Genomic DNA, 22,720 nt, shown 5'->3' with positions numbered 1-22,720 from the left:
GCATGGGGGAGCAGACTTTCCACTGATGCTGATACCTTTTCATGTATTCTTTGTATATTATTTAATTTCTGCAAAAAAACCCGAACAAACCACAAGTTGGGATTCGGATTGGAACCGTGTTGAATCTATAGAAAACCTGTGGACAACTGACATCTTAACGACATCGAATGAGTCAGTTTATGAATGTAGCATATAGTTTTTGTGTATCTGGGCTCCTTTGATTTCTTTCGGTATTGCATCACAATCTTGTTCACTGTAGTCCCATTTGAGTGTGCTACTTGTTCAAAAGTGTTTTGTTTGTCCATTTTGTAAGTGGACGTGAGGAAACTCCTTGTAGATATTTGTAGCTCTTTCTCTGCATGGGCCCCTCCTCTCCAGAACTTTACCCCGTAACTTTGAGCTGACCTGTCTTTCCCAGGCTCTAGTCTCTTGTGTTCTTAACATAGCGAGACCGCCTGCTCTACTAGGTTCCCCTTCCTGTGCCATGTCTGACAATCGCTCCAGGTACAATGCCAGGATGGGACAGGATGGGCCAGGAAGACCGCAGGGCCCCGCTCTCAGGAGTCACTGCCTCGGCTGCCGTGGACCCAATGGCAGTGTATTTTGACCATATTTAAATTAGTTGTGGTGGGAGGGCAAGTTTTGTATCAGTTATGTCTTCTTAGTTGGAAGTTCCAGGATATTCTTAATTTTAGTACATTCCAGTGTATGAATTAGTTCCCATTTTGTTTAGTGCCTTTTGTGTTTTGCTTAAGAAACCTTTGCCTACTCCCATACTGCAAAATGTTCCTGAATTTTCTTTCAAAAACATTATTGTTTTATCTTTCCTTTTTACTTCTATAATCCATCTGGAATTGCCTGTTCTCTATGGTGTAAAGTAGAGGTTAAGATACATTTTTTTTAAACAGGTAATCAGTTGACCCATCTCCCTTCATTGAAATGATCGTCTAGTCCCCGTTTCTCTGGAGTGCCACATTTGTCATAAATCAGGTGTCTTTATATGTGTGGATCTGATTCTGGGCTCTATTCTGTTTCTGTCATTATCTTTAGGCTCTTCTGGTTGTGGTCAGTAGCAGCATAGGTCCCCACGACCTTCTCTGTCCTGCCCCAAAGCAGGAGCCCAGCAGCATTCTGGGTATTTACTGTGTTACTGTCCTTTACGCACCATGGACCCGTTCACCTTCCAGTTAAGAATAGGAAAAAAAACGACAAAACCTTGCTTTTCTTGATTTCAGGAGACTTTTACTCTTTCCTTCCTATCTTCCTACCCTTTTAATTTAAAAAAAGTAATCCTAGCTCTACTTTAGTTTTTTAAAAAATGCAACTGATTTTAGGTTCTAACTGTCATGTAATTAAGACTTCTAAGAACTAATTGCCACCAATAAGCCCTAGAACATACAGCGTCGTGATTCTCTGTGTCAGTCCCTCTTCATTTCCCTTCTAGACAACTCGTTAGGTTTGCTTTTGTCTGTAAAGCAGAACTTGACTATTGTGGTGAAATTAGGTAAGAAAAGCTGAATATCACCTGTTCCAGGTTGTGAGATGCATGCACCCTTCGACCATCCTCAATGTGGCAACACTCATTTTTACAAACTTATAAATTAAGGGGGACTTGACTTTTGAAATTCAGCTGGTGGTTGAGGTAACAAAGAAAACTGTATCATGCTTATATTTTCTATAGAAGAGGCCTAAGTTTTATGAAATAGATATATTTTTAAAAAGTGGGATAGTACGTTTTTGTAAAAACCAGTAGCATTTTATTATTGACAATGATGTAAAGGAAATCCCATACTTCATATTCTTCTATCTTGCCTATCTATCTGTCTATCTATCTATCTATCCATCCATCCTAAGGATACTATTGTTTTTTTTTAACTTATTGGGGTGACAATTGTTAGTAAAATTACATAGCTTTCAGGTGTACAATTCTGTATTACATCATCTATAAATCCCATTGTGTGTTCACCACCCGGAGTCAGTTCTCCTTCCATCACCATGTATTTGATCCCCCTTACCCTAGGATACTATTTTTTTAACATAAAGACAATACTATTATTATACCCAAAAGTATTTAATGATTCCTTAATATCACCTAGTATCCCATAGGCTTTAAATCTTAATTATGTCATACATGTTTTTGTAGTTGTGTATTTGCTTTTCAGTGAACTCCACATTCCATTTGGTTGATATCTTTCTTGTTGAGTCTTTTTTAACTTTCATAGGTTCCTCTTCCTTGCTTCTTTTTGTTATTTGTTTGTGAAACCAAGTATTACCGGCAGAATTGTGTTCCCCCCCAAATTCACATGTTGAAGCCTTAACTCCCGGCCCCAGAATGTGCCTGTGTTTGGAGACTGGATCTTTAAAGAGGTGAATGTGGTGAAACGAGGTCACTGGGGTGGGTCCTGTTCAATCTGACTGGTTCCTTGTAAGAGACGAGGACACAGACATGCAGAGGGACGACCACATGAGGACACAGGGAGAGGGCTGTCACCTACGGATGTGCCAAGGAGAGGCCAACCCTTCCAACACCTTGATCTTGGACTTCCGCCTCCAGGACTGTGAGGAAGTCAGTTTCTGTTGTTTGAGTCCCCGCTCTATGGCACTTTGTTACGGCGGCCCCGGCAGGCTAGTACACAGACGTTTGTCCAGTAGAATTTCCAGGTTGTGGACTTGGCTGGATTGAATGTGTTCCTCTCCCCCGCTGTTTTTCCTGTAAGCCAGTAGTTAGGTCTGGAGGCTGGCATAGGTCCAGGTTTGGTTGTGGGTCGGCAGACTTCGTGCGTTTGTCCTGTTACAGTTCATCAGGAGATGTATGATGGCTGAGCGTCTCTTTATGGTGTTCAGGTGGATAGTGGTTGCGAATGTCGTCAGCCTGAGCTATCCATTGCTCAGTTCTCACCATCCTTTCACTTAGTGGCTTAATGGTCAATGTCGAGAGACATCATTTCATCGGGATTGTAAAATGATACGCAAATTCTGTCATTCCTTTTGCACTTATTGTTGGGATTCATTTATAAAAAAGAACTTTGCTTCATCAACATTTGTTTGTTCAGGAAAATCAGGTGAAATACTGGAATACTACTTCCCTTTATTTTCACTTTTCAGAATACCATGTTAGTTCTCTATCATTCTGCAAGATGACCAATGAGGTTTTTGTTTTTCTCTGTTTTGGTACCATTCTGAACTCATGGACTCTAACACGTTGCTATGTTTCAATGCATTGGAGTCATTATTCTTTTTGAAGTTGAGCTTGGCCCGTCTTTGGCCCATGGGTGTCTGGTCGTCTCTGATAAATCCCTTGTTTTGGGCTGTGATAATGTTCTAGGACCAACTTGCACATGTGCTGATTACGACCTGGGATCTGTTTCTCCAAAGGGCCCTGGGCTTCTGAGTGCCAAGTGGCATTGTGAGACCGCAGTGTGGGCACCGAGGTGCCTGTGGCTGCCCTGTTGGTGGTTCTTCCTGGGCCTGTCAGTGAACAGGGAAAACATTTGTCTTGTTTTTTCTTTCTTTTTTAAAAAGAAACTATTCATCATAGATTCATATCAATAGTTCCAATTTTCATTTAACTTCTCCATTTCACGTTTGTGTGTTTTTGTCCTAATGCTGAAAATACAGAGGGTGCCAAAAAGTGCATACACATTTTAAGAAAGGAAAAAACTGAAAATTACACTGATGATAACTACTTTGAGCACCTCTTGTAAGTGCAAAAGTCAAACGTGACTTGTGTTCATCTTTTGTTATCGGTATATATTGAGTATTACAATTTTAACACATTTTTTCCTTTCTTAAAAAGTCTATACATTGTTTTGTCACCTTCTGTATTAGTTCCTAATGACAGTAACATAATCACAGCATTTTTCTCCATGTAGCTTTTTTACTGTGTGACAGAGCTCACTCGCCAACTAAGTGGAGATCTGCTGGGTTCCGTAGTCCCGCTGCCTGCAGACGTACCGGCCGCACTGGGAGGGAGCTGTGCCGGCCTCTGCGTCCGTCAGTGTGGCCATGCATGGCCTTGTGACATGTCATTTCCCTCTTTCCTAGTACATGCTGGGATAGAGTCACAGGAGAGGGGGTGCTGGGCTGCAGCGTACAGCCACGCGCACTTTGCCAGCTTGTTCTCGCGGGTCTGTGCTGCTCTGTGTCCCCACCCCCAGTGCGTGAGTGGCCCGCTTCCCCACAGCCCCACCGACACTGTGTTCTCAGACGCAGAGTGTTTGTCAGCAGCTCTACTGCTCATTTCGTAGTTTCAAAAAATCTCTTTTTAAAAAGAAAATAGGGATACTTAAAATTTCACAGCAGTTACGTACTTGACTTAAACACAAAATACATAAAAGCTGTGTGACAGGAGGAAACCGAGACGTGGTCAGTATGGCAGAGCTGGAACTGAAACCCAGGCCACAGAACCCGGCTGCAGAACCTGCTCTAACCCTGCCGCCCTCCTGCCTCCCGCGGTGGGTGTGCCCCGGGCACAGCGTGATTCATGCTGCGGTGCAGCCCAAGCCAGAGGTCCGTTTTCCTGGACTGATTCAAGCCAGTGCAGTGCCTTGAAGGGCATGGTCTGTATTTTCAGTGTTCAGCAGATATTTACGGTTGAGTCACTTACTTCTTCAGCAAACATTTATTGAGTACCTACTCTATGCCAGGTACTATATTAAAAGCTGGGGATACAGAGGTAAATAAATTAAACAGGGTGTCTGTCCCAGGGCTGGTTTATCTTTCTAGATTCCCAAAAGAATGTTTTCTATAATTTGTTGTTTTCATAAGGAATTTAATAACTGTTTAAGTCTTCTTATATTAAGGCATGAACACATAATAAAGTTTTCTAAGTGAACTGCCTTAATTTTATTTATTTCCCTGACTTTGTTACCATTTATTCTTTAGAGAAAAACTCCGTATTATTTGTCTGTTGTTGTCCCTGCATATAAGCCAACTGGTATTCTGACAGAAAGTGTTTATTTGCTATTTTGTGGTTGACGTAGTATTTATTATAGTTTTATTTATGCATCTGGTAGTTACATGAAAATAAAATAATAAGCCCAGTGCTTGTATCTTATCATCTGGTTTTCTGTGGTTAAAGGGCTTCCCGACCAGTAGCCAGGTATCAGTCTTATTTCCTGCCATTAGTGGAACTGACTGCAGTGGATAATATTTCACTAAGTGTGGAAAAGTTAAGCGTATTTTAGATTTCAGTGTTTTCGAGTGTAGATTGCTGAAATTACCATCCATGTTTCTTTGATGTTTTTCCCCACTTTGTATTGTTGTTCAAGTGTCGGCACGCCCCCCTGTGATTTGTGTAATGTATTTGAACACACACAGGACACATCCGGATTTCAGATCTTGGTTTAGCCATGGAGATCCCAGAAGGAGGGGCGATTCGAGGAAGAGTTGGAACAGTCGGCTACATGGGTAGGTAAAAGACCCCTTCAGCGATCCTTGCGCTCTCTGTCGGGATGCCCAAGTCCTCAGAACACAGAAATTCAAATGTGAACGCACTGGAGGTCAGTTACATCCGGCCGCACAGGCGGTGTTTGAAGTCTGGACCCAGCCTACCTTGCAGCCTCCGAGGGGTCCTCCGTCCACCCTCCTCTCCTAGATCGGAGGGGGGCCCATAGAGGCCATGAGGCTCCGTGAAGGCAGGTCGGGACAGGGCAGCAGGCCTCTCTGCCGCTGCCACCCAATGCCCACTGGCCCTGTAGACCCCTCGTAAAATAGTGTTCCTGGTTATTCCGAAGCCTCGGGGAACAGGATGTCTGGCCTTAGGTTGGCTCGAGAGGAATAAGCTTGCAGTTCCCAGGCCCAGCAGTGCCAGCCTGACCCAGGGTGGCCTCCGACATGAGGGAGGGACCCTGATGGCCTCTGCAGAGTCCTGCAGTAACACCCACTGCTTGTGCTGTCACCTGCTGCTGGGAATAGGTGGCCAAAGCCTGTGGGGCGCCCATGGGCGTGGCTCTGTGTGTTTGGAGGGAGCGCTCTGTCGGGAGGTGGGCTCTTCCCCAGCGTACCTTTCCCACGGTACAAGGTGGTGATTCATTTCACGTTCTGTGACTAGTACACAGTTTCTAACGTCAGCTTTATTGAAATATAATTCACGTACCATAAAACCCACCAATCTGAAGTGTACATACAATTCAGGGGGTTGAGTGTATTCCCGGACTTGTGCACCTGCCACCACTGTCTGCTTTCAGAACATATTCATCACCCCAACAAAACCCCACGCCCACCAACAGTCACCCCTGTTCCTCACCTCCCACCCCCCGCCCTGCACCCTCGATCTATTTCCTGTCCCCATGGACTCGTATATTCTGCCTGTTTCATAGAACTAGAACCATACACTCTTCAGCCTTTTGTGTCCAGCTTCTCTCGCTTCACGTGTTTTTAAGGTTCATCCATGTTGTCATAAACATTAAATTTTTACTGTTATTTGGAATTGATTACAAGAAATTTTAAAACCCTGATTTAATTTTAGTTTCCTGTGTTTGTTACGTAGCTCCTGAAGTGATCAATAATGAAAACTATACATTTAGCCCTGACTGGTGGGGACTCGGCTGTCTGATATATGAAATGATTCAGGGACATTCTCCATTCAGAAAATTCAAAGAGAAAATCAGACGGGAGCAGGTGGAGCAGCGAGTGAAGGAGGACACTGAGGAGTATTCCAGGAAGTTTTCGGAGGACACCAAGTCCATCTGTAGGATGGTGGGTACACCCAACAGCTTGGGGATTAAGACTGTCACTCATGCTGTCGCTTGGGAAATGCTATTGGCCGCTGTGCCCGGCTGGCGTGGGAGAGGCCCCCAGAGATCACTTCTGGATGCTTCCTGATGTCAGTGGGGCTTCCTCTCAAATCAGAAGGGACAGTAGGGACAGTCCCAGACGTTGTCTGGGAAAATGGTGTCAGTGCTTTCCAATCAGGCAGAGCAGAGCTCGTGCTTGGCTTTCTCACAGGATGCTGCTGAGGTGGGAGAGATGCCAAGGCCAAGGTCACTAGTCTCTTCGCAGAACACAGCAGAGCCTTGTGTCACTGACCAATTTCCGAATCTCCAACAGATTTTGAAACAGTGACACTTTTCTCTCTGGCCATGTTTCTTTTCCCTTTAGCTGGCTGCCAGGGCCTGCCCTCGTAATAGGCACCCTGACATGACCTGCTGAGTGTCCGTCTCTTTCTTTGATGTGTCACAGTAGGCAGACAAGGCCCCGAGGCTCAGTCAGATTTGCCTCCATGTGCCTTCGGGGCTGGACCGGTGCCCCTTATTTCATTCACTCAGCCCAAGGCCGCCCAGACACTAAGTGAATGAAAGAAGCCTTCTGTCACTTATCGGAAGCCAGTACTTAGGATTTTCTGGGCACATTTTTTTCATATATTTTCGTCGTAAGGATTTATGAGTGTCTCCCATGGGACAGGCCGTGTCATAGGCACTGGGGACCCAGCAGTGAGTAAAACACACTGGAGCCCTGTGCCCAGCGCTCGTTCTGCAGGGCTGGTGGGAATGGACAGGAAACAGGCAGACACATGGACTGTCAGACAGGCTGGGAGTGGGCGAGGGCGAGGCGTGCCCCCGACCTTAGGAAGCTCTGCCTCCTCGCGGGGTTCTGAGGGAGAGGCATGCTGGGAAGGGGCCCCGTCGCCTCCTTGTTGAAGCGTCACGTGTTCTAAGTCCACACAATCTGAGGTGTGATGTTGGACTGGTGCTTGGAAATCTGAGCGACTGTTAGATGGAGGTGCTCTCGGCCACCCCCGATTCTTTGGTTATACTGGGGAGAGTTGCTGAATTTCTTTTCTGTCCTGGGAGCATTCTGACTCCATCTCTGCTTCTTCACAGCTTCTCACCAAGAACCCCAAGCAGCGTCTGGGCTGCCAGGGCGATGGGGCTGCTGGGGTAAAGCGACATCCTGTGTTCAAAGACATTAACTTCAGGAGGCTGGAGGCGAACATGCTAGAGCCCCCGTTCTGTCCTGATGTGAGTGCTGTGCGGCCGGCGGGACGGGGGGCCAGGACTTCCGGGCCTGGGGCCAGGGGGCCAGGACCTCAGCCTGCAGACACAAACACGCCATCTCCCGGCACGGCCCGGGCCGGCTCCTGCCATGCTGCCGCCGCCTCCAGCCCCTGGCCGTTCCCAGGCCTGCGCTCCGGCCTTCCCAGCAGCGCTCTGGCTTCCGGCCTAGTGTCTGCTGTGGGCTGACCTTGCTGGTGCCGCCGAGCCCGTGTCACTGGTCTCCTCAGCAGCCTCAGCCCCCATCTCCTCGGGGAGCCCTGCGAGGCTGTCCCTGCAGCCAGTGTCCCTTTCTGATGTCAGTACTGGCACGCTCCCTTCTTTAGTCTGCAGTGTGCTTCCCCACTGTGCGTCACAGGTCCTGGCTCCACACTGAGAACCCTGAGCGGTCACTTGAGCCTGCTCATGAGAGTGCTATGGGGCGCAAAGGGGTGCTTGGCCTGCAGCCCGGCACGTGTCAGTGCCTGGTGGGACACTGGCCGACAGTCCTGTTGGTGAAAGCATAAACGGATGAAAACAACAGACTAGCCTTAACCATCTGCTACAGGTGTACTATAGAGCTGGGACGATGAGCGGATTGTGCAGGGTGGCACGGAAGGAAGACGGGCAGTTACAGTCTTTGTAGTTATACGAGTCAGGGCGTAGGTTTATTTCACATCCACGAATCTTGCAGTAGGAACTTCTTCCTTGGAATTGTGCACATGTTATCTGTTTATTGCATGTCTGCGACCTGCCATACACAGCTCTGGGTACTGGGGCCACGGAGAAGAGTGAAGCAAGGTCTGCTGCGACGCAGCTCACTCCAGGCTCCACAGATAGGCAATGGAACACAATTCAGGCCAGGACGGCCCAGGCAGGGCCTTCAGTGAACCTTCCGTCTCAGAGTCTTCTTTCCACCAGGCTCTGGGGGCTGCTTGGGTCAGGGGCAGGGAAGGCAGGCCCGAGACAGTCTTCTCTGAGGACGAGAGCTGGCGGGCTCAGTGCTGAGGAGTGTGGGCAGAGGCTTGGTGGTTCTGGGTGGTTACTGGATTTAACCAGAAGAACGTGGGGCCAGGTGACAGCAGAGTCTGCTGGTAACGTGTCAGGCAGTTTTCGTTCATAGGACGGGCCATACGGGGTTCTGGGCCTTCGGTCGGGGCTCAATGCTCACCAGCTTTCCCCTGGACTGTCTCCTGAGGGCTTCCATGTCCACATCTGTGGTGACAGCTGCTTTCACAGTAGTTCCAACAGTGACCTAGGGAACCGTACTCTATTTTTCCCATCAGTAGCTTCCATCATTTCTGAAGTCATCACGTACCATTTAGAAGCACACAGCAGCCAGGAGCTATAAGGTGAAGAATTGCTGAAGGAAGTAAAATTTTTAGGTGATTTCAATTTCAATTTGTCACAGTATCTCAAGGACTAATGAGAGTTTCTGAGGGGATGGTAGGGAACATTACTCTTTGAGCACACACTCACTGTGGTGTGCAAATTGTGGCATGTGCGTAGGACACTTGGCAGAGCTGCAGGGTACCTCCTGTGTCACCCGGGCCCGGCCCAGCTGCGGGCGCCTGCACTTCGGTCCTTTACCCCACATGCCGGGCAGCCGCACTGGACACCCTCGCACCCGAGGACAGCAGAGCTGGCTCTTGTCCGAGAGGAGGGGTCTGCCGACCGCCTGCGGTGCCTCTGTGGGCTGGGGACCAACCGCTGGATGAGCTGTGACGGGAGAGGGGGAAGCGGGACCTGTCAGTTTTCACTTAGACTTTGCACGAGGTGCTTTCCATGAAGGAAGCGGGGGTCAGCCGACGGCTCCCTCCTCCTTGGTTCCAACAAAAGCACCCTGCCCCACCTTCTTCAGCCCGGCCCCCCGTCCAGAACCTGGGGCCTCACGAGGTTCGTGGGTGGACAGCCATGAGGGAGCTGGTGGCGCCCATGGGTCTGTGACGCTGGCCGTGTCGCGGGGAAGGGGCAGAAATGCTTCAGATGGGGGTTCAGCCGAGATGCGGGGACAGTAGACGTGTCGTGCGTCTGTTCTTAGTGGCCGTCCCCACGGTCCCCGCGCTCTCACGCTTGCTCAGTGCCTCCTTGCTCCCTGCACAGCCTCATGCGGTTTATTGTAAGGACGTCCTGGACATCGAGCAGTTCTCTGCGGTGAAAGGAGTCTGCCTGGACCCGGCTGACGACACCTTCTACAGCCAGTTTGTCACGGGGTGTGTCTCCATCCCCTGGCAGAATGAGGTACCGCCCTTCTCAGCACAGCAGGATTATGTTTGTTACTAGGACAGAAGGAAAAGGATGCAGATATGTATCTACTAGTGTCCTCTTTAAAATACCGTTAGTTGTTGTACATATGTTTGTGTATCAAAGTGCTCATGGCCCTGCTCTGGGCTCCTTCACAGGAAGTGGACATCTTGGCTCCCGTGGGGGCTTGTGGGCCCCGAGTCCCGCTCCATGGCTCCCCTCTGGGGGTGTGTGGGAGGGGAAGGGGAGGCATGGTACTTACCCCAGGAAGGTCAGGAAGCGGGGAAGTAGGAGTGAGGACAGCCACGGGAGTCACACAGAGCACGAAGCACGGCCGGGAGGTAGCTGACTGATCCTGCGTCCTGCTCTTCTGTGACGCAGATGATCGAATCGGGGTGTTTCAAGGACATCAACGAAAGTGTAAGTGAGGAAAGTGTGGCCTTAGATGTAGAAGACAAGACGTGGCAACCAGTTCACAAACGAAAGCGAGGTTTCTTCTATAGACTTCTTGGAAGAGGGGTAAGGGTAAAACACGTTTGTTATTTTGGTTTGCGGTTTTGTTTTGTTTTTAATGTGACATGTTAAAAGAAAAATATTTCATCAAGTTAAAGCTTTCTTTTCTTTTTTCAGCTTTTTCCCCCAAGACCTCTTGTATATGACATTTCATAGTTTAAGAGCCAACCATGGGTGCTATTTGAGCCCAGCCAGAAAAACCCTCACAGTAATGTCTGCTGTTGGTACGAGACTGTTTTGATCCAGAAAGAACGGCTTACCAACACAGACAAATGCTTCTGCAAGCAATGGAGCGTTTTAGGCGAGGCTCAGAAATCAGTATCTTATAGAACAAATCCTAAAACAATATGTCTACTTTCTATTTCTGATTCTAGAGCAGTTCTCTCGTTGGCCCACTCTCACAGGGAAAACTGTTTCTCTCTCGAAAATGCAAGAGTGGTTTGGAGAGACTTTTTACAGTAGCATTAAATTCAGACATTTTTTTGTTCCCCAAGCGAAGTTTTTTCCTTAGACTAGGGGATTATCCTGCTTTGTATCTTGTCTGTTCTTGAGAAGCTTATTCAGAGGTTGTCCACTAACATTCTAATCCATCCTTTTTCAGTATAAAAACAAGCCTTAGGTGGTAAAAATCTTTCAGGGTGTGTTTCCCGTGATTGCGTCCTCTCTGGGAACTGGGGGTCAGGCCCAGTTAAGACAGCTGCTCCCTGGAGAGCTTGTCCTGCCTGGAAAACGCTTCCCACTTAACCCCAGGCTGTAGAGGTGGAGCCGGTCAGGGAAACTGAAGCTGGTAGGGTGTACCCCCCGCCCCCCGAGAAAGAGCCCAATCCATCACCAGACTGCCCCGGGGGCGCTCCGCTCTGGGTGGTAAATGGGATTGCAAATGCAGTGCAGAGGAGAGAATGAGTCTGAGACATTTTCTCTGTGTGCGAATCGGGCCTCCTCCACACCTTGAAGTAAATGAAAGCAAATAAGTGAGGGTCTTGCGTGCCTTCAGGTGAACAGCCCCCAAGGTTGTCAGTGTTGTTTACACTTCAGGAAAGTGAGGCCGGCTGGCATCAGGCAGGAGGCTGACGGCCCGGTGCTGCGTGTGTTGCAGGGCTGCATGAGCACTGGAGCCAGCCAGAAGGAAGAGCTGCCCTGCCCAGACCAGCGCCAGAGCCCAGAAGCACGTAGAAGCTCGGTGCTTCGTTCTATCTGAGTGGCAATAAACAGTGACACACCTTAAAACATGCTGCATCAGTCTGCAGATTTTCCTGCGTTAAATAGCTGAATAGTCTTTTCACTAAAGCTGGGCTGAAGAAAAGGCCACTAGGACTGCTGTGATGTGCAGAGTCCCCCACGTGTGGACACTTGGGGCGGGGCTCGAGCTTCACCTGTGCCTTTGGACAGGGTGGGGGTGGGGTTAGAAAGGCTGTCTGTCTGCATGCACACTTATGTCCGCTGACATTCCACCTTCCTGAGGGCACGCGTGTTGGCATGCGTGGCTCTGGCTAAGTGTCCAGGCATTCCTACCTACCCTCAGAAAGAGCCTGTTTGCAGGAGCCTGGGGTCAGGGCTTGGCCGTCAGGTGCTACTCACTGACCCTGGCGTGTGTTCAAGGGCTTCTCTGCCAGCGACTTGTGGTTCTGGGACTGTGCGGTGCCCGTTGTTTGCATTGTGACCCGGTGACTGGGCCAAAGGTTAAAGACCAGGTCCAGAAGAGGCCTGGGCTTAGGCTGACTGAAGAAGAGGGACAGCTGACCATACCTGGGGATTAGGCGAGAACAAGCTTTAAACTCATTCATCAGATTTTGATTGCGCCCCTGAGAAAAGAGAGGGCCGTGGCCTGTGGATGAGCATTCTCGTGGAGGCCCAAGGTGCCTCTAAGAGAGGAAGCTGAGGGACAAAGTAGTTCTGTGTTGTGGGCTGGCGGCAGGGTGGGTGGTGGCGCTAAGAGGTGAGTGGGGCGGGGAGTCCAGCATGCGGAGTGTTCTGTCATTTACACATGTGCCTCAGGCCTTCTCTGTCATTACAAATGTTGCTTTGAAAGAGCTTGAGGACAAGCGTAAAGCCAGAGCTCCAGGACACCCCCAGACCCTCCCCCGACGACACGCCTTTCAGTGGTCCTTCCGGGGTGTGGCCACTCTGTTACTTACAATTCCAGTTCCAACTCACTGGATACATTTCTCCCCCTTTCCCTTGAGAGACATTTCAGAATGCATTATGGAAAGAAAAGGAGCTATCGTGGGGGAGGTATGTATATGTAGTTGTAAGAGAAAATAAGTTGACACAACTAAGACTAAACATACCATACAATATGTGCAAATGATCTTAACTCACCAATTAAAATGACAGATATCACAGTGGGTCACAAGGCAAAACCCAGCTGTGCTGTTTCCAGAAGACACACCTAAAACATAGTGAGAAAGGTTAAAATTTAACCATTGCAAATGCATTCCAGGAAAGTACAAACAAAAATAAAGCAGCAGTCCCAATCTGAATATCAGACAAGATGGAATCTGGGCCAGAAAGCATAAGCCAAACAGAAAGGATATGTAATGTTAAAGGTACAATTCTCAAAGAAGATAAAACGGTCAGAAAGAACTACTCCCCAAGTAACAGGTACAGCTGTCATAGAGCAGTGCTGAGAAGTTACTCCACCTCTCATGGAGCAGACCTAAAGGGCATGGTAAGGTGTGTGTGTGCATGCGTGTGCATGCATGTGTGTACATACACAGATACCCGTACTATATTATGTTGATGTATAGGTAACACATTCTATTTTGATGATAGAAAATGCACCTTCTTTTCAAATGCCCATGGAACAGGCATGAAAATTGACCATATACTACTATGTCACAAAGAAAATCCTAATAAAAAATTTGATAAGAGATATAGTTAAGAGCATCTGATTACAAATAAACCTATGAATTAATAACAATTAGAAAACAGAAAGGCCCTGGCAGCTGGAACTTTGACAGCCTCTGCTAACGTTCTCTTGGGTCAAGGCGGATCTGTGATCCAAAATGGCAGGGCTTCTACAAAAAGGTGACAGTTCCGATGTATCTGAATGTACGGACACAAGTGCTCAAGGAGAACATCTATGGCTCTTGGTTCTCCTGACAAAAATAAGCACCTGAAAAGAAATGAATTGAGCCTCTCACTCAGAAAGGATAGAAAAGACATTGAAGGAAAGCAGAAGAAATTAATGAAACAAAAGCAGAAATTAATGGCTATAGAACAGAAAAACTATAACTCATATGAGTGTTGTTCTGTGTTAAAAAATCAATAAAATAAATGTCTAACCTAGTCAAGAAAAAAAGGGAAAAGACAGGAATGCACAAAAGAGATTACGAGGGGAGAAAAATCACAGAGAGAGGAAATTAAAGAATACTTTGCAAAAAAAAAATTGCTTTGCACACTGTATGAAAATAAACAAAAAACCTGGATGAAATGCATTTCTAGGAAAACAATTTACCAAAACTAACTATAGGTAAAATAGGAAATCTAAAGAAACATTGTTTTGTGTTACTTTTTTGTTTATTTTTTTACTGGGGAATATTGGGGAACAACGTGTTTCTCCAGGGCCCATCAGCTCCAATTCATTGTCCTTTGTTGTAGTTGTGGAGGGCGCAGCTCAGCTCCAAGTCCAGTTGCCATTTTCAATCTTTAGTTGCAGGGGGTGCAGCACACCATCTCATGTGGGAATTGAACCCGCAACCTTGTTGTTGAGAGCTCACGCTCTAACCAACTGAGCCATCCAGCCGCCCCTCTGGAAACTCAGTAGCAGCTCATCTTCAGTCTAATTGTGAGGGTGCAGTTCACTGGCCCATGTGGGAATTGAACTGGCAACCCTGCTGTTCAGAGCCCGCTCGCTCTAATCAACTGAGCCATCTGGCCACCCCAGAAATATTGTTATCAGAGAGTTACCCTTCAAGAAAGCACCTGGCTCAGATTATTTGACAGGGAAGGTCAGCAAACCCTGGAAGAACAAACAATGTCAATGAGATGTATATATTCCAGAACACAGAAAAAGAAGGAAACATCCAATCCTTTTTATAAGGCAAGTACAAATTGATACCAAAATCTTATAAAGACTTTATATAAAAACTACAAAAAGCCAATCCCTTATGAATATTAATACAAAAACCCTTAATAAAATATTACCAAACAGAATCCAACAACACATTAAAAACTGACATCATAATCTAGGAGGTTTATTTCAATAGTGCATGGATGGTTCAATATTAGGAAATCCAGGAACGTCATGTTAACATGTTAATCCAGGTAAGTCATGTTAACAAATCCAAAAGAAAAAAGATCATTTTCATAGATGCTATAAAGGCATTTGACCAAATTTGACCCATTTTTTATCGTCAATAAATTCCTCAGCATGATAAAATGTATTGCTCAGCAGCATTTTACCTGATGAGGGTATACCCTGGAGGCATTTGTGTTAAAATCAAGACTAAGAGAACAATGACCACTTTTAAAAAAATTAAATTTATTGGAGTGACAATAGGTATTGAAGTTACCTAGGTTTCAGGTGTACAATTCTGTAATCCATCATCTGTAGCTCACATTGTGTGCTCACCACGCAGTCAGTTCTCCTTCCATCACCATATACAGTTGATCCGTTTACCTTCTCCTATCCTCCCAACGACCACTTTCAATAGCATCCTGTTTAACACTTCAAGGAGGAACTTCCACGTGCAGCAAGGATGGGCTACAGAGCACATAACCTACCCTCCTGGTGAAAAGAATGAGCTAGGCGAACATAAACATCCAGAGAGTAAACAACTTTCAGGGCTGGAAGCCAGAGAGACGAGCCAAACACCTGGGCTGCTCCTGCTGTCGGGGTGTTTGGGGTCCTAAGCTGAGAGGCTGAGCTATTTTCGAGGCTAGGGGAACAGGTATCAAATCCATGACATGCCAAGACTGGGGCCCCAGGCAGTTCACCCTCCACTTTGGGCTTCAGTCCACCTGAGAATAAGGGTGACCTGGAATTAACCAGCTCTCTAATATGGGTGGCCCAGAGGACTTCAGAATTGGAACTTGATGAAGGTGACCTATGACTTCTTGTGTCCCAAGGAGCCTAGCTTTGCAATCGGAAATCTCCCCTGGAGGAAGGTAATGCTTTAAGCTTCCAATTACTTCCACAGTAATTTTCAAGTACAATGTCCAGTATACAGGCAAAGATAACCAGGCACAAGATGAGTCAATGCAAATGAGAATTAGCAGAAGCTTCCAGACATGACAAACACCCTCAGGGGCTCTAGATAATGGAAATATATGAGACAGACTGTTTAGTAACCGCTTATGTTTAAGGAGAAAACTTGCAAAGCTCGAAAATTTTGGCAGGAAACTAGAAACTATAGAAAATGACATAGCATACTTTAGAAAGAGAAGTATAAATTCTAGTACTGAAAACTACAAAATTCCAGAACTTAACAGTTAAACAAAGGTTTACCAACAATAGAATAAGCTAAAAAGAGAACAAGTAAGTCAGACAGAGCTATCCAGAATAAAGCACTGAGCAGCCAAAAAGTGGAAAACGGGAAGATAATACCTGATACACATTTATCTGGAGCAGTGGGAAGAGAAAAAACGAAACAGCAGTTATTTTGAAATAATGACTTGGAGGTTCTCCAAATATGAAAATCATCAATCCACACATCCCAAACCCATCTAGTTTAAAACAGATTAAATGAGAGGAAATCCTAGTGTTAAGAGCAAACCGGGAGAGTGACAATATGTGGTGCAGGCATGGAAGGCAGTTCACAGGGAAACTTAAGAGGCAGAGGGTCTAATCACCTGTCCCCCAAGCTCTTGTCATCCGTGGAAAGTTGTATCAGCTCGGGACCTGGCTGGTCACATCATAGGTAGCACCGCAGGAGAAGGGACCTGACATTCTGTGTATTTATAGGGGAATCAGAAGGGAACAGAGACACTGGACTAATCATGCAGCAACGGCAGATCTCAGGCTGTGGGGAATGGCTTTGCTGGTGAAAAGAACATGCTGGCCCTAGATATCTTTCACCAGGGGAACTTGCAATCCAGAACTTTGCAGAACTGCTGTCAGCCAGCCTTTTGGACCCTTCCTGCTGAGCAGCCTATGGTAGAGCACTGATCAGGATCCGCAGGGTCATCCTGTTAACTAGCAGGTCTGTCCTTACTTACCTAGACATGGACAGGGAGACCTCAGAGAACCAAAGACAAAGAGCAAATCTTAAAGCAGCCAGGGGGAAAAAAGCATTACTTTTAAAGGAGCAGCTACCAAATCAACAGCTGACCTCTCAATAGCAAGAATGAGAGGCAGGAGAGAGGTGTTCACATCTTTAACCTGCTGACGGGTCATCTGCCAACCTTGAGTTCTAGACCCAACCCCAGATCCATTAAGAATGAATGTAAAATAATGACATTTTCAGACAAACTGAAACAGACATTTTGGCAATAGAAGATCCACTGTAAGAGAAAGTCTAAAGGGTGTCTTCTGGGCAGAAGAAAATGATCCCAGATGGAAGATCAGACGTGCAGGCAGGAATGCAGAGGAGTAAAAATGGCAAATGTGGGAGTCATTTAAGTAAATATTGACTGTTCAAAGCAACAATCATGTCTGTGTCTTTTACAATGTGTGCATGTCTTGATGTAGAAATAAATACACGGCAAGAATACCCTCTAAATTGGGAGGGACCCCCAGGGAGACGGGTGGGGGAACCACCACCCTGTCCCCAGGAGCTGCCGGTCCACTCATCTTGTCCCTCTTGGCTCTCCTTCACGTTTCCTTCTTTCTTGGGCCCAGGCCTTGCCCTGCACAGACCCCCCCTCACCTGGTCTTGGGTTCAGGGTGCGTGCCAGCCCCCCAGCTGGAGGGCACGCCACCTGTCATGGCTGCTTTAAATATCTGCCTTTTCTCCTGGGCAGCATGCGTCCCACGTGTGTTGCTAGGCTTTCATTTTCAGTTCTCCACCCAAACCTATGCTTTTATGTGTTTTTCCCCTGAATATACACATTTACTGCTGAAAAGCTGAAAACTACAGACAAGCACACAAGATATAAGAACCCTGCACAGAGAGTCAGTATTACGAATTTGGTGAGCAGCTCTCATCTATGTATGTGTGTACTGTTTTTCTTTAAGAAAGAGAAGATCATGCCATATGTAGTAGTATAATCTGCTAAAGCATGGTAAACCTTTTCTTGGGTCACAAGTGCTCTTCTAAAATAGGATTTGAATGGCTGTCCAGTTTTCTGTCACAGATTTATCTGGATTCATATCGCCAATCTCCTCCTGCCCAGCATTTATGTTTCCAGTTTTTTGGTCCTAAATGTTGCTGTAAGTAGTGACCATTCTCACACACACGATTGTTTTCCTAGAATAACGCACTGGAAGTGTCTGCTATTCAGGGACTGTGCCCAGTTTTAAGTCTGTGGAGACCCGGTGCCAAGTTGTCCACCTAGCATAGTTTATCTGCTTTGGACTGTGCCAAGCTTTTCTCTGAACTTAAAAAAATCTGCTTCTTGACAGTCCCTTTCTATAAGATTTCTTCTCAGGATTACAATAAGTTCCAGGCAGATGATTCTTTCTGCTGTGGCAGAAGAAGCCATGTCGGTGGCCATATAAGGCTTTGGTGACCCATAATCTATCTGGACTGGTCAGAAGGTGGTTTAGGAGCATATAAACGGGACAATCCCACGTAACAGTGGCTTATACAAAATAGACTTACATTTCACTCTCACAGATTTTCATGAGGTGGGCAGGCTGGCTGGCGTCCCCACCCCGTCCTCTGGGCCCTGGCTCCTTCCAGCTCCACCATCCCAGGATGTGGCTTTTCAGCCTCATGAGCCAGAATGACTGCTTAAGCACCACCCAACACAGCCGCATTCCAGGCAGCAGGAAGAACAGGTGAACCCCTTCTTAGGACACATCTGCTTCCATCTCGTTGGCTAGAACTCATTTAATCATGTGGCTACAGCCAGCTCAAAGGTGGGAAATGGAGCATTTTAACTAAGTGGAAAAGTGCCCAGATAAGAACTGAGGTCCTGTTACTGAAGAAGGCGGCCAGAGTGGCTATCAGGCGGCGACACTACTACTTGTTACGGGTTCCAATATGTCCCCTCAACCTTCATGTTGAGTGCTCACCCCTAGCACTTCAGAATGTGATTGTATTTGGACAGAGGCCCTTTAATGAGGTCGTTAGTGTGGTCTAACCCCGTATGACTGCTGTCCTTATAAGAAGAAGGGATTAGGACACAAACAGGAAGAGCATGTGAAGACACAGGGAGGGAGACGGCCACGTAGAAGCCTAGGAGAGCGGCCTCAGGAGAAACTGCCCTGCCCACACCTTGATCTTGGGGACTTCCAGCCTCCAGGGCCGGGAGAAGATGAGTTTCTGCTGTTGAGCCTGCAGTGTGTGGTACCTTGTTATAGCAGCCCTAGCAAACTAATACACTTACCTGTTGCTGTGTGACCAATCACTGTGGCTTAACTACCCACAGAATCTCACAGGGGCCGTGGGGCAGGCATCTGCCACAGCCTAGCTGGGTCCTTCCCTTCCCAGTCTCCCAAAAGCCTACGATCAAGGACCAGTTGCCTCCACTTGAAAGCTCTACCGGGCAAGACCGGCTCCTAAGCTCATGTGTTGGCAGGATTCAGCTCTTTGTGGGCTGTCGGTTTGAAAGCCTCCGTTTCTCACTGACTTGGCTAGTGGCAGCCTCCAACATGGCAGCGTGCTTCGTGCCCACGTGTAAGCCAAGTGACGGGACCAGGGCGGGCAAGACTGAAGCCTCATCTTTTGTAAGCTAATCCAGGAGGGCCATCTTTCCTTTTGTTGGGTAGAAGGAAGCCGCCAGGGGACAGCCCACACTCTGGGAGGGCACTATGAAGGGCGTGAACACCAGGAGGGGGCCACTGGGCTGTCTTAGAACTTGGCTACCAGCACCTGACAGCTCTCGGCCAACACCATCTGGCCTGTCCAGCCTGCGGTTCGGTAAGTGGCCTGGCACACGGACAAGGTCCTTTATTAACAAACATCACGGAACTGGGACCTCAAGGGTGGTGCATGTGGTGTTCCCCTGAAGGAGAGCTGTTGCTGTGCCCTTGGGGACAATACTGCCCGTGGTGGTGGTGGGTTTCCTGTTCCCTGACCATTTGGGACAACGGACGCTCTGACAGAGGGTGGAGATGTGGCTGGTGGCACAGATAGGGCACTGCTCCGAGTGGGCTCCTGCTGCATGCATTGCCTCCCCCAGGCGGCCCTCTCGGAGGCCAGCGCAGTCCCTGCCCGCCCCCCCCCCCAGTTGCTCACCTGCCTCCCCTTGAGGTGGTGAGGCCCTGGAGCACCGACCCTTCCGTGCAGCCTGCTGCGGCCCAGGCAGAGGTGCCCACAGACCTGTGGGACAGGGGTCCTCTTCGCTGGAGGGCAGTCATTCCTGCGGTGGGGAGGACTGCTTCCCGCTGCACAGCCATCGTCTCTGTGGGCAGCAGACACTGACCTGACCGTGCTAAGCCTCTTCTCCCCTGCCCTCAGGCTGCAGACTCTGGGAGGCGCCTGCCGGCTGGCTGCCGACCCCCAGGGGTTCCCTCTCCTCTCTGGGGGCCACACCCAGGCTCTCCTCCCGCCGAGACCATTCCTGCAGGTCTCCGCCGACCTACCCGACCCCAGCTCTGCGAAGGACGCACTCACTTCTCCGTGCTCCTCACAGAAAGAGCCCCGACTACTCACGTCAGAGCAGTCCGGCGACCCGCCCCTCAGTCCCGGCCACGGGTGGGCAGGGGCGCCCCCTGGTGTCTCTCGCCCAAGCCCAGGCGGAGCTCCTGCCAGGATGAGCGGGGCGTGACCGGTATCCCCTCCCCTTCCCGCCACTCAATGCCGTGCCCCGCCCCCCACCGCCACGTCCCGCCCTCATAGCGCCCCGCCCCGCCTCCCACCTCCGTGCCCCGCCCCTCACGGCCAGGTCCTGTCCTCAGCACTGTACCCCGCCCATCACCGCCACGCCACGCCCCTCATCGCCACACACCGCGTGCCGCCCCAGTCCCGCCCTCTGTAGTGACTCGCCCCTCAGCGCCAGGTCCCGCCCACACTGCCGCGCCCCGCCCCTCCGTGTACCGCGCCCTCGCAGGGGAGGGGCGCGATTATCTCAGTGGCTGCGTCAGCTCTGGGAGGTGATCTAGTGGGCTCGAGGGAGGGCGGGCTAGCACTTCGTTTGGTCATTGGCAGAGGCCGCCGCCTGGGCTGTCAATCCCGGCGGCCCGGTCTGGCCCCGCCCCGCAGGCGGAACGCCGCAGGACGCAGGGCCGCGGGGGCTGCTGGGAAGGGTTCAAGATGGCCGGGCGTTTCGGTTCTTCTACAGCCTGCGGCCCCGAACCCCATTCATTGCCGCGCTGCTGAGCGGCGCCGCGAGCCGGCCCTTGGGCTTCGGGGGCGGTCTCCGCGGAGCGGGTTGCCGCCATGGCGACCCTGGAAAAGCTGATGAAGGCCTTTGAGTCCCTCAAGTCCTTCCAGCAGCAGCAGCAGCAGCCCCCGCCGCCGCCGCCGCCTCAGCCTCCTCAGCCGCCGCCGCAGGCTCACCCGCCGCCGCCGCCTCAGCCTCAGCCACCTCCTCCCACACTGCCGCCCGGCCCGGCCGTGGCCGAGGAGCCGCTGCACCGACCGTGAGTGCGGGCCCGCTGCATCTCCCCCTGCACCCCGGGCCCCGCGGCGACGGGGCCACCCCGCGCACGGCTCCACTGCCTTGCCTGCCGCGGCATCTCGTCCCGGCATCTCGCGTGGGCCTCAGTGCCTTCGCGCGTGCAGGCACAGCCTCTCCAGAAGGCGCCGAGGCGGCCACGGTTGTTTTTCAGCGTGCCAAGTTAGGGGGGAACTTACTGCTCTGTATTGCAAAGGGCCGGGCTGCGTGGGTAGCAGAACTTGGCGGCGCCCTGAGCGCGTCGCATCTGGCTCCCCCGGGCCACTTCCGCTCCCTCTCCTAGTCTGAGAGGGAGCAGGGCTGGGGGCGCAGGGCGCTGCGCGGGGAGCTGGGAGCTGGAGCGCTGTGGGCACAGTGCATGACGTCATGCCCTAGACTGGGAGGGCGGGCCAGTGCGGCGCCGTCTGTGGGAGATTCTTTTTGCCAGGGGCCCTTGAGACAGCTTGTGTGACTTAAGGCTGTACTGCCACATTCTCGAGACATTCCCCTTAGTCCGGGAATCGCAGTGGTAATCACAGGATTTTAAGCATCAGTAAGAGGCCTGCTTGTCCAAGCTCAAGTTTGGTCTGCACGCATTTGACCGAGTTGTGGTTGCCAAGTAAGTGGTGACCATACGTAGATGGTTATGATTGCTAACGAGTGAGAAGTAATAGAATTGACTTAAGTATTAAGAGTTGACTGAAGTTTACGGCCTGTTTTCACTTGGAAATAAAAACGACACACTGCTGAGGGAGAGAAGTTCATCGTGGGGCGCGGTGACTGATGTGCGTTTTACTGGTGGTGTCGTCCAGCCTGCTGGACAGAGCGTGGGTGTCAGCGCACCCCACGGACGTCTCCTGTTCCCTTCATTGCCGGCATCCTGATACTGCTTTCATAATAGGGATCTCTGTTGCTTGTGCCCGGGACAGTTTTTGAAACAGGAAAAGGGAGACCACTAATGGCACCCTCTAACAGAACCCAAGTATTGTTCCCTGAAGTCTTCCTGTGCTGTGTGTTGAGCAGAGTTTAGGGGGTGCTTTGCTGCAGTTCAGGCCTGTCTCAGCTCGGGGCATTAGACTTCTGATCTGAAGATGTGTAAGATGGTATTTAATGGGGACACTTTCCAAGAAGCAGCCCCTTTAAGGAGCTTGCTCTTTTAAGGCTGATTCACTCTTAGTAATGTTTTCTTGTTCTTTATGTTTCTGACATAATTCTTGCTGTGTCCTAATAGTTTAATTGGAAAATGAGGACTTGGGGAGTAATGGTGGCTTATCTGTTAGAATAAAATTTAGAAGAAATAAATTATTTTTCCTTCTAAGATGTGAAAAACCTGTTTGCATATTTAG

At 49.3% G+C, this 22,720-nt stretch overlaps 2 protein-coding genes across 9 annotated transcripts in view; both read left to right on the top strand.

Annotated features, from left to right (window-relative positions):
• GRK4 (G protein-coupled receptor kinase 4) overlaps positions 1–14,291 on the top strand; it is a 59,906-nt gene extending 45,615 nt beyond the window's left edge. The window contains exons 10-15 of one of the 7 annotated variants that reach the window (XM_033105783.1): positions 5,320–5,409; positions 6,491–6,699; positions 7,824–7,961; positions 10,077–10,214; positions 10,599–10,736; positions 11,827–14,289. In XM_033105783.1, the coding sequence (XP_032961674.1) occupies positions 5,320–5,409; positions 6,491–6,699; positions 7,824–7,961; positions 10,077–10,214; positions 10,599–10,736; positions 11,827–11,928 (815 nt within the window). In that variant the 3' untranslated portion in view covers positions 11,929–14,289. The other 6 variants (XM_033105781.1, XM_033105784.1, XM_033105782.1 and 3 more) reach the window with 6 other exon arrangements.
• Positions 14,292–21,013: 6,722 nt separating this feature from the next.
• HTT (huntingtin) overlaps positions 21,014–22,720 on the top strand; it is a 118,966-nt gene continuing 117,259 nt past the window's right edge. The window contains exon 1 of one of the 2 annotated variants that reach the window (XM_033106782.1): positions 21,014–21,360. In XM_033106782.1, coding sequence (XP_032962673.1) covers positions 21,158–21,360 — 203 coding nt within the window. In that variant the 5' untranslated portion in view covers positions 21,014–21,157. The remainder of the gene's footprint in view (positions 21,361–22,720) is intronic. The other variant, XM_033106781.1, reaches the window with a different exon arrangement.

Source organism: Rhinolophus ferrumequinum, chromosome 5 (assembly GCF_004115265.2).
Source record: "Rhinolophus ferrumequinum isolate MPI-CBG mRhiFer1 chromosome 5, mRhiFer1_v1.p, whole genome shotgun sequence".
Lineage (NCBI taxonomy): Eukaryota > Metazoa > Chordata > Mammalia > Chiroptera > Rhinolophidae > Rhinolophus > Rhinolophus ferrumequinum.
The sequence above is the reverse complement of the archived record's forward strand: the minus strand, read 5'-3'. Positions and strand labels throughout refer to the sequence as shown.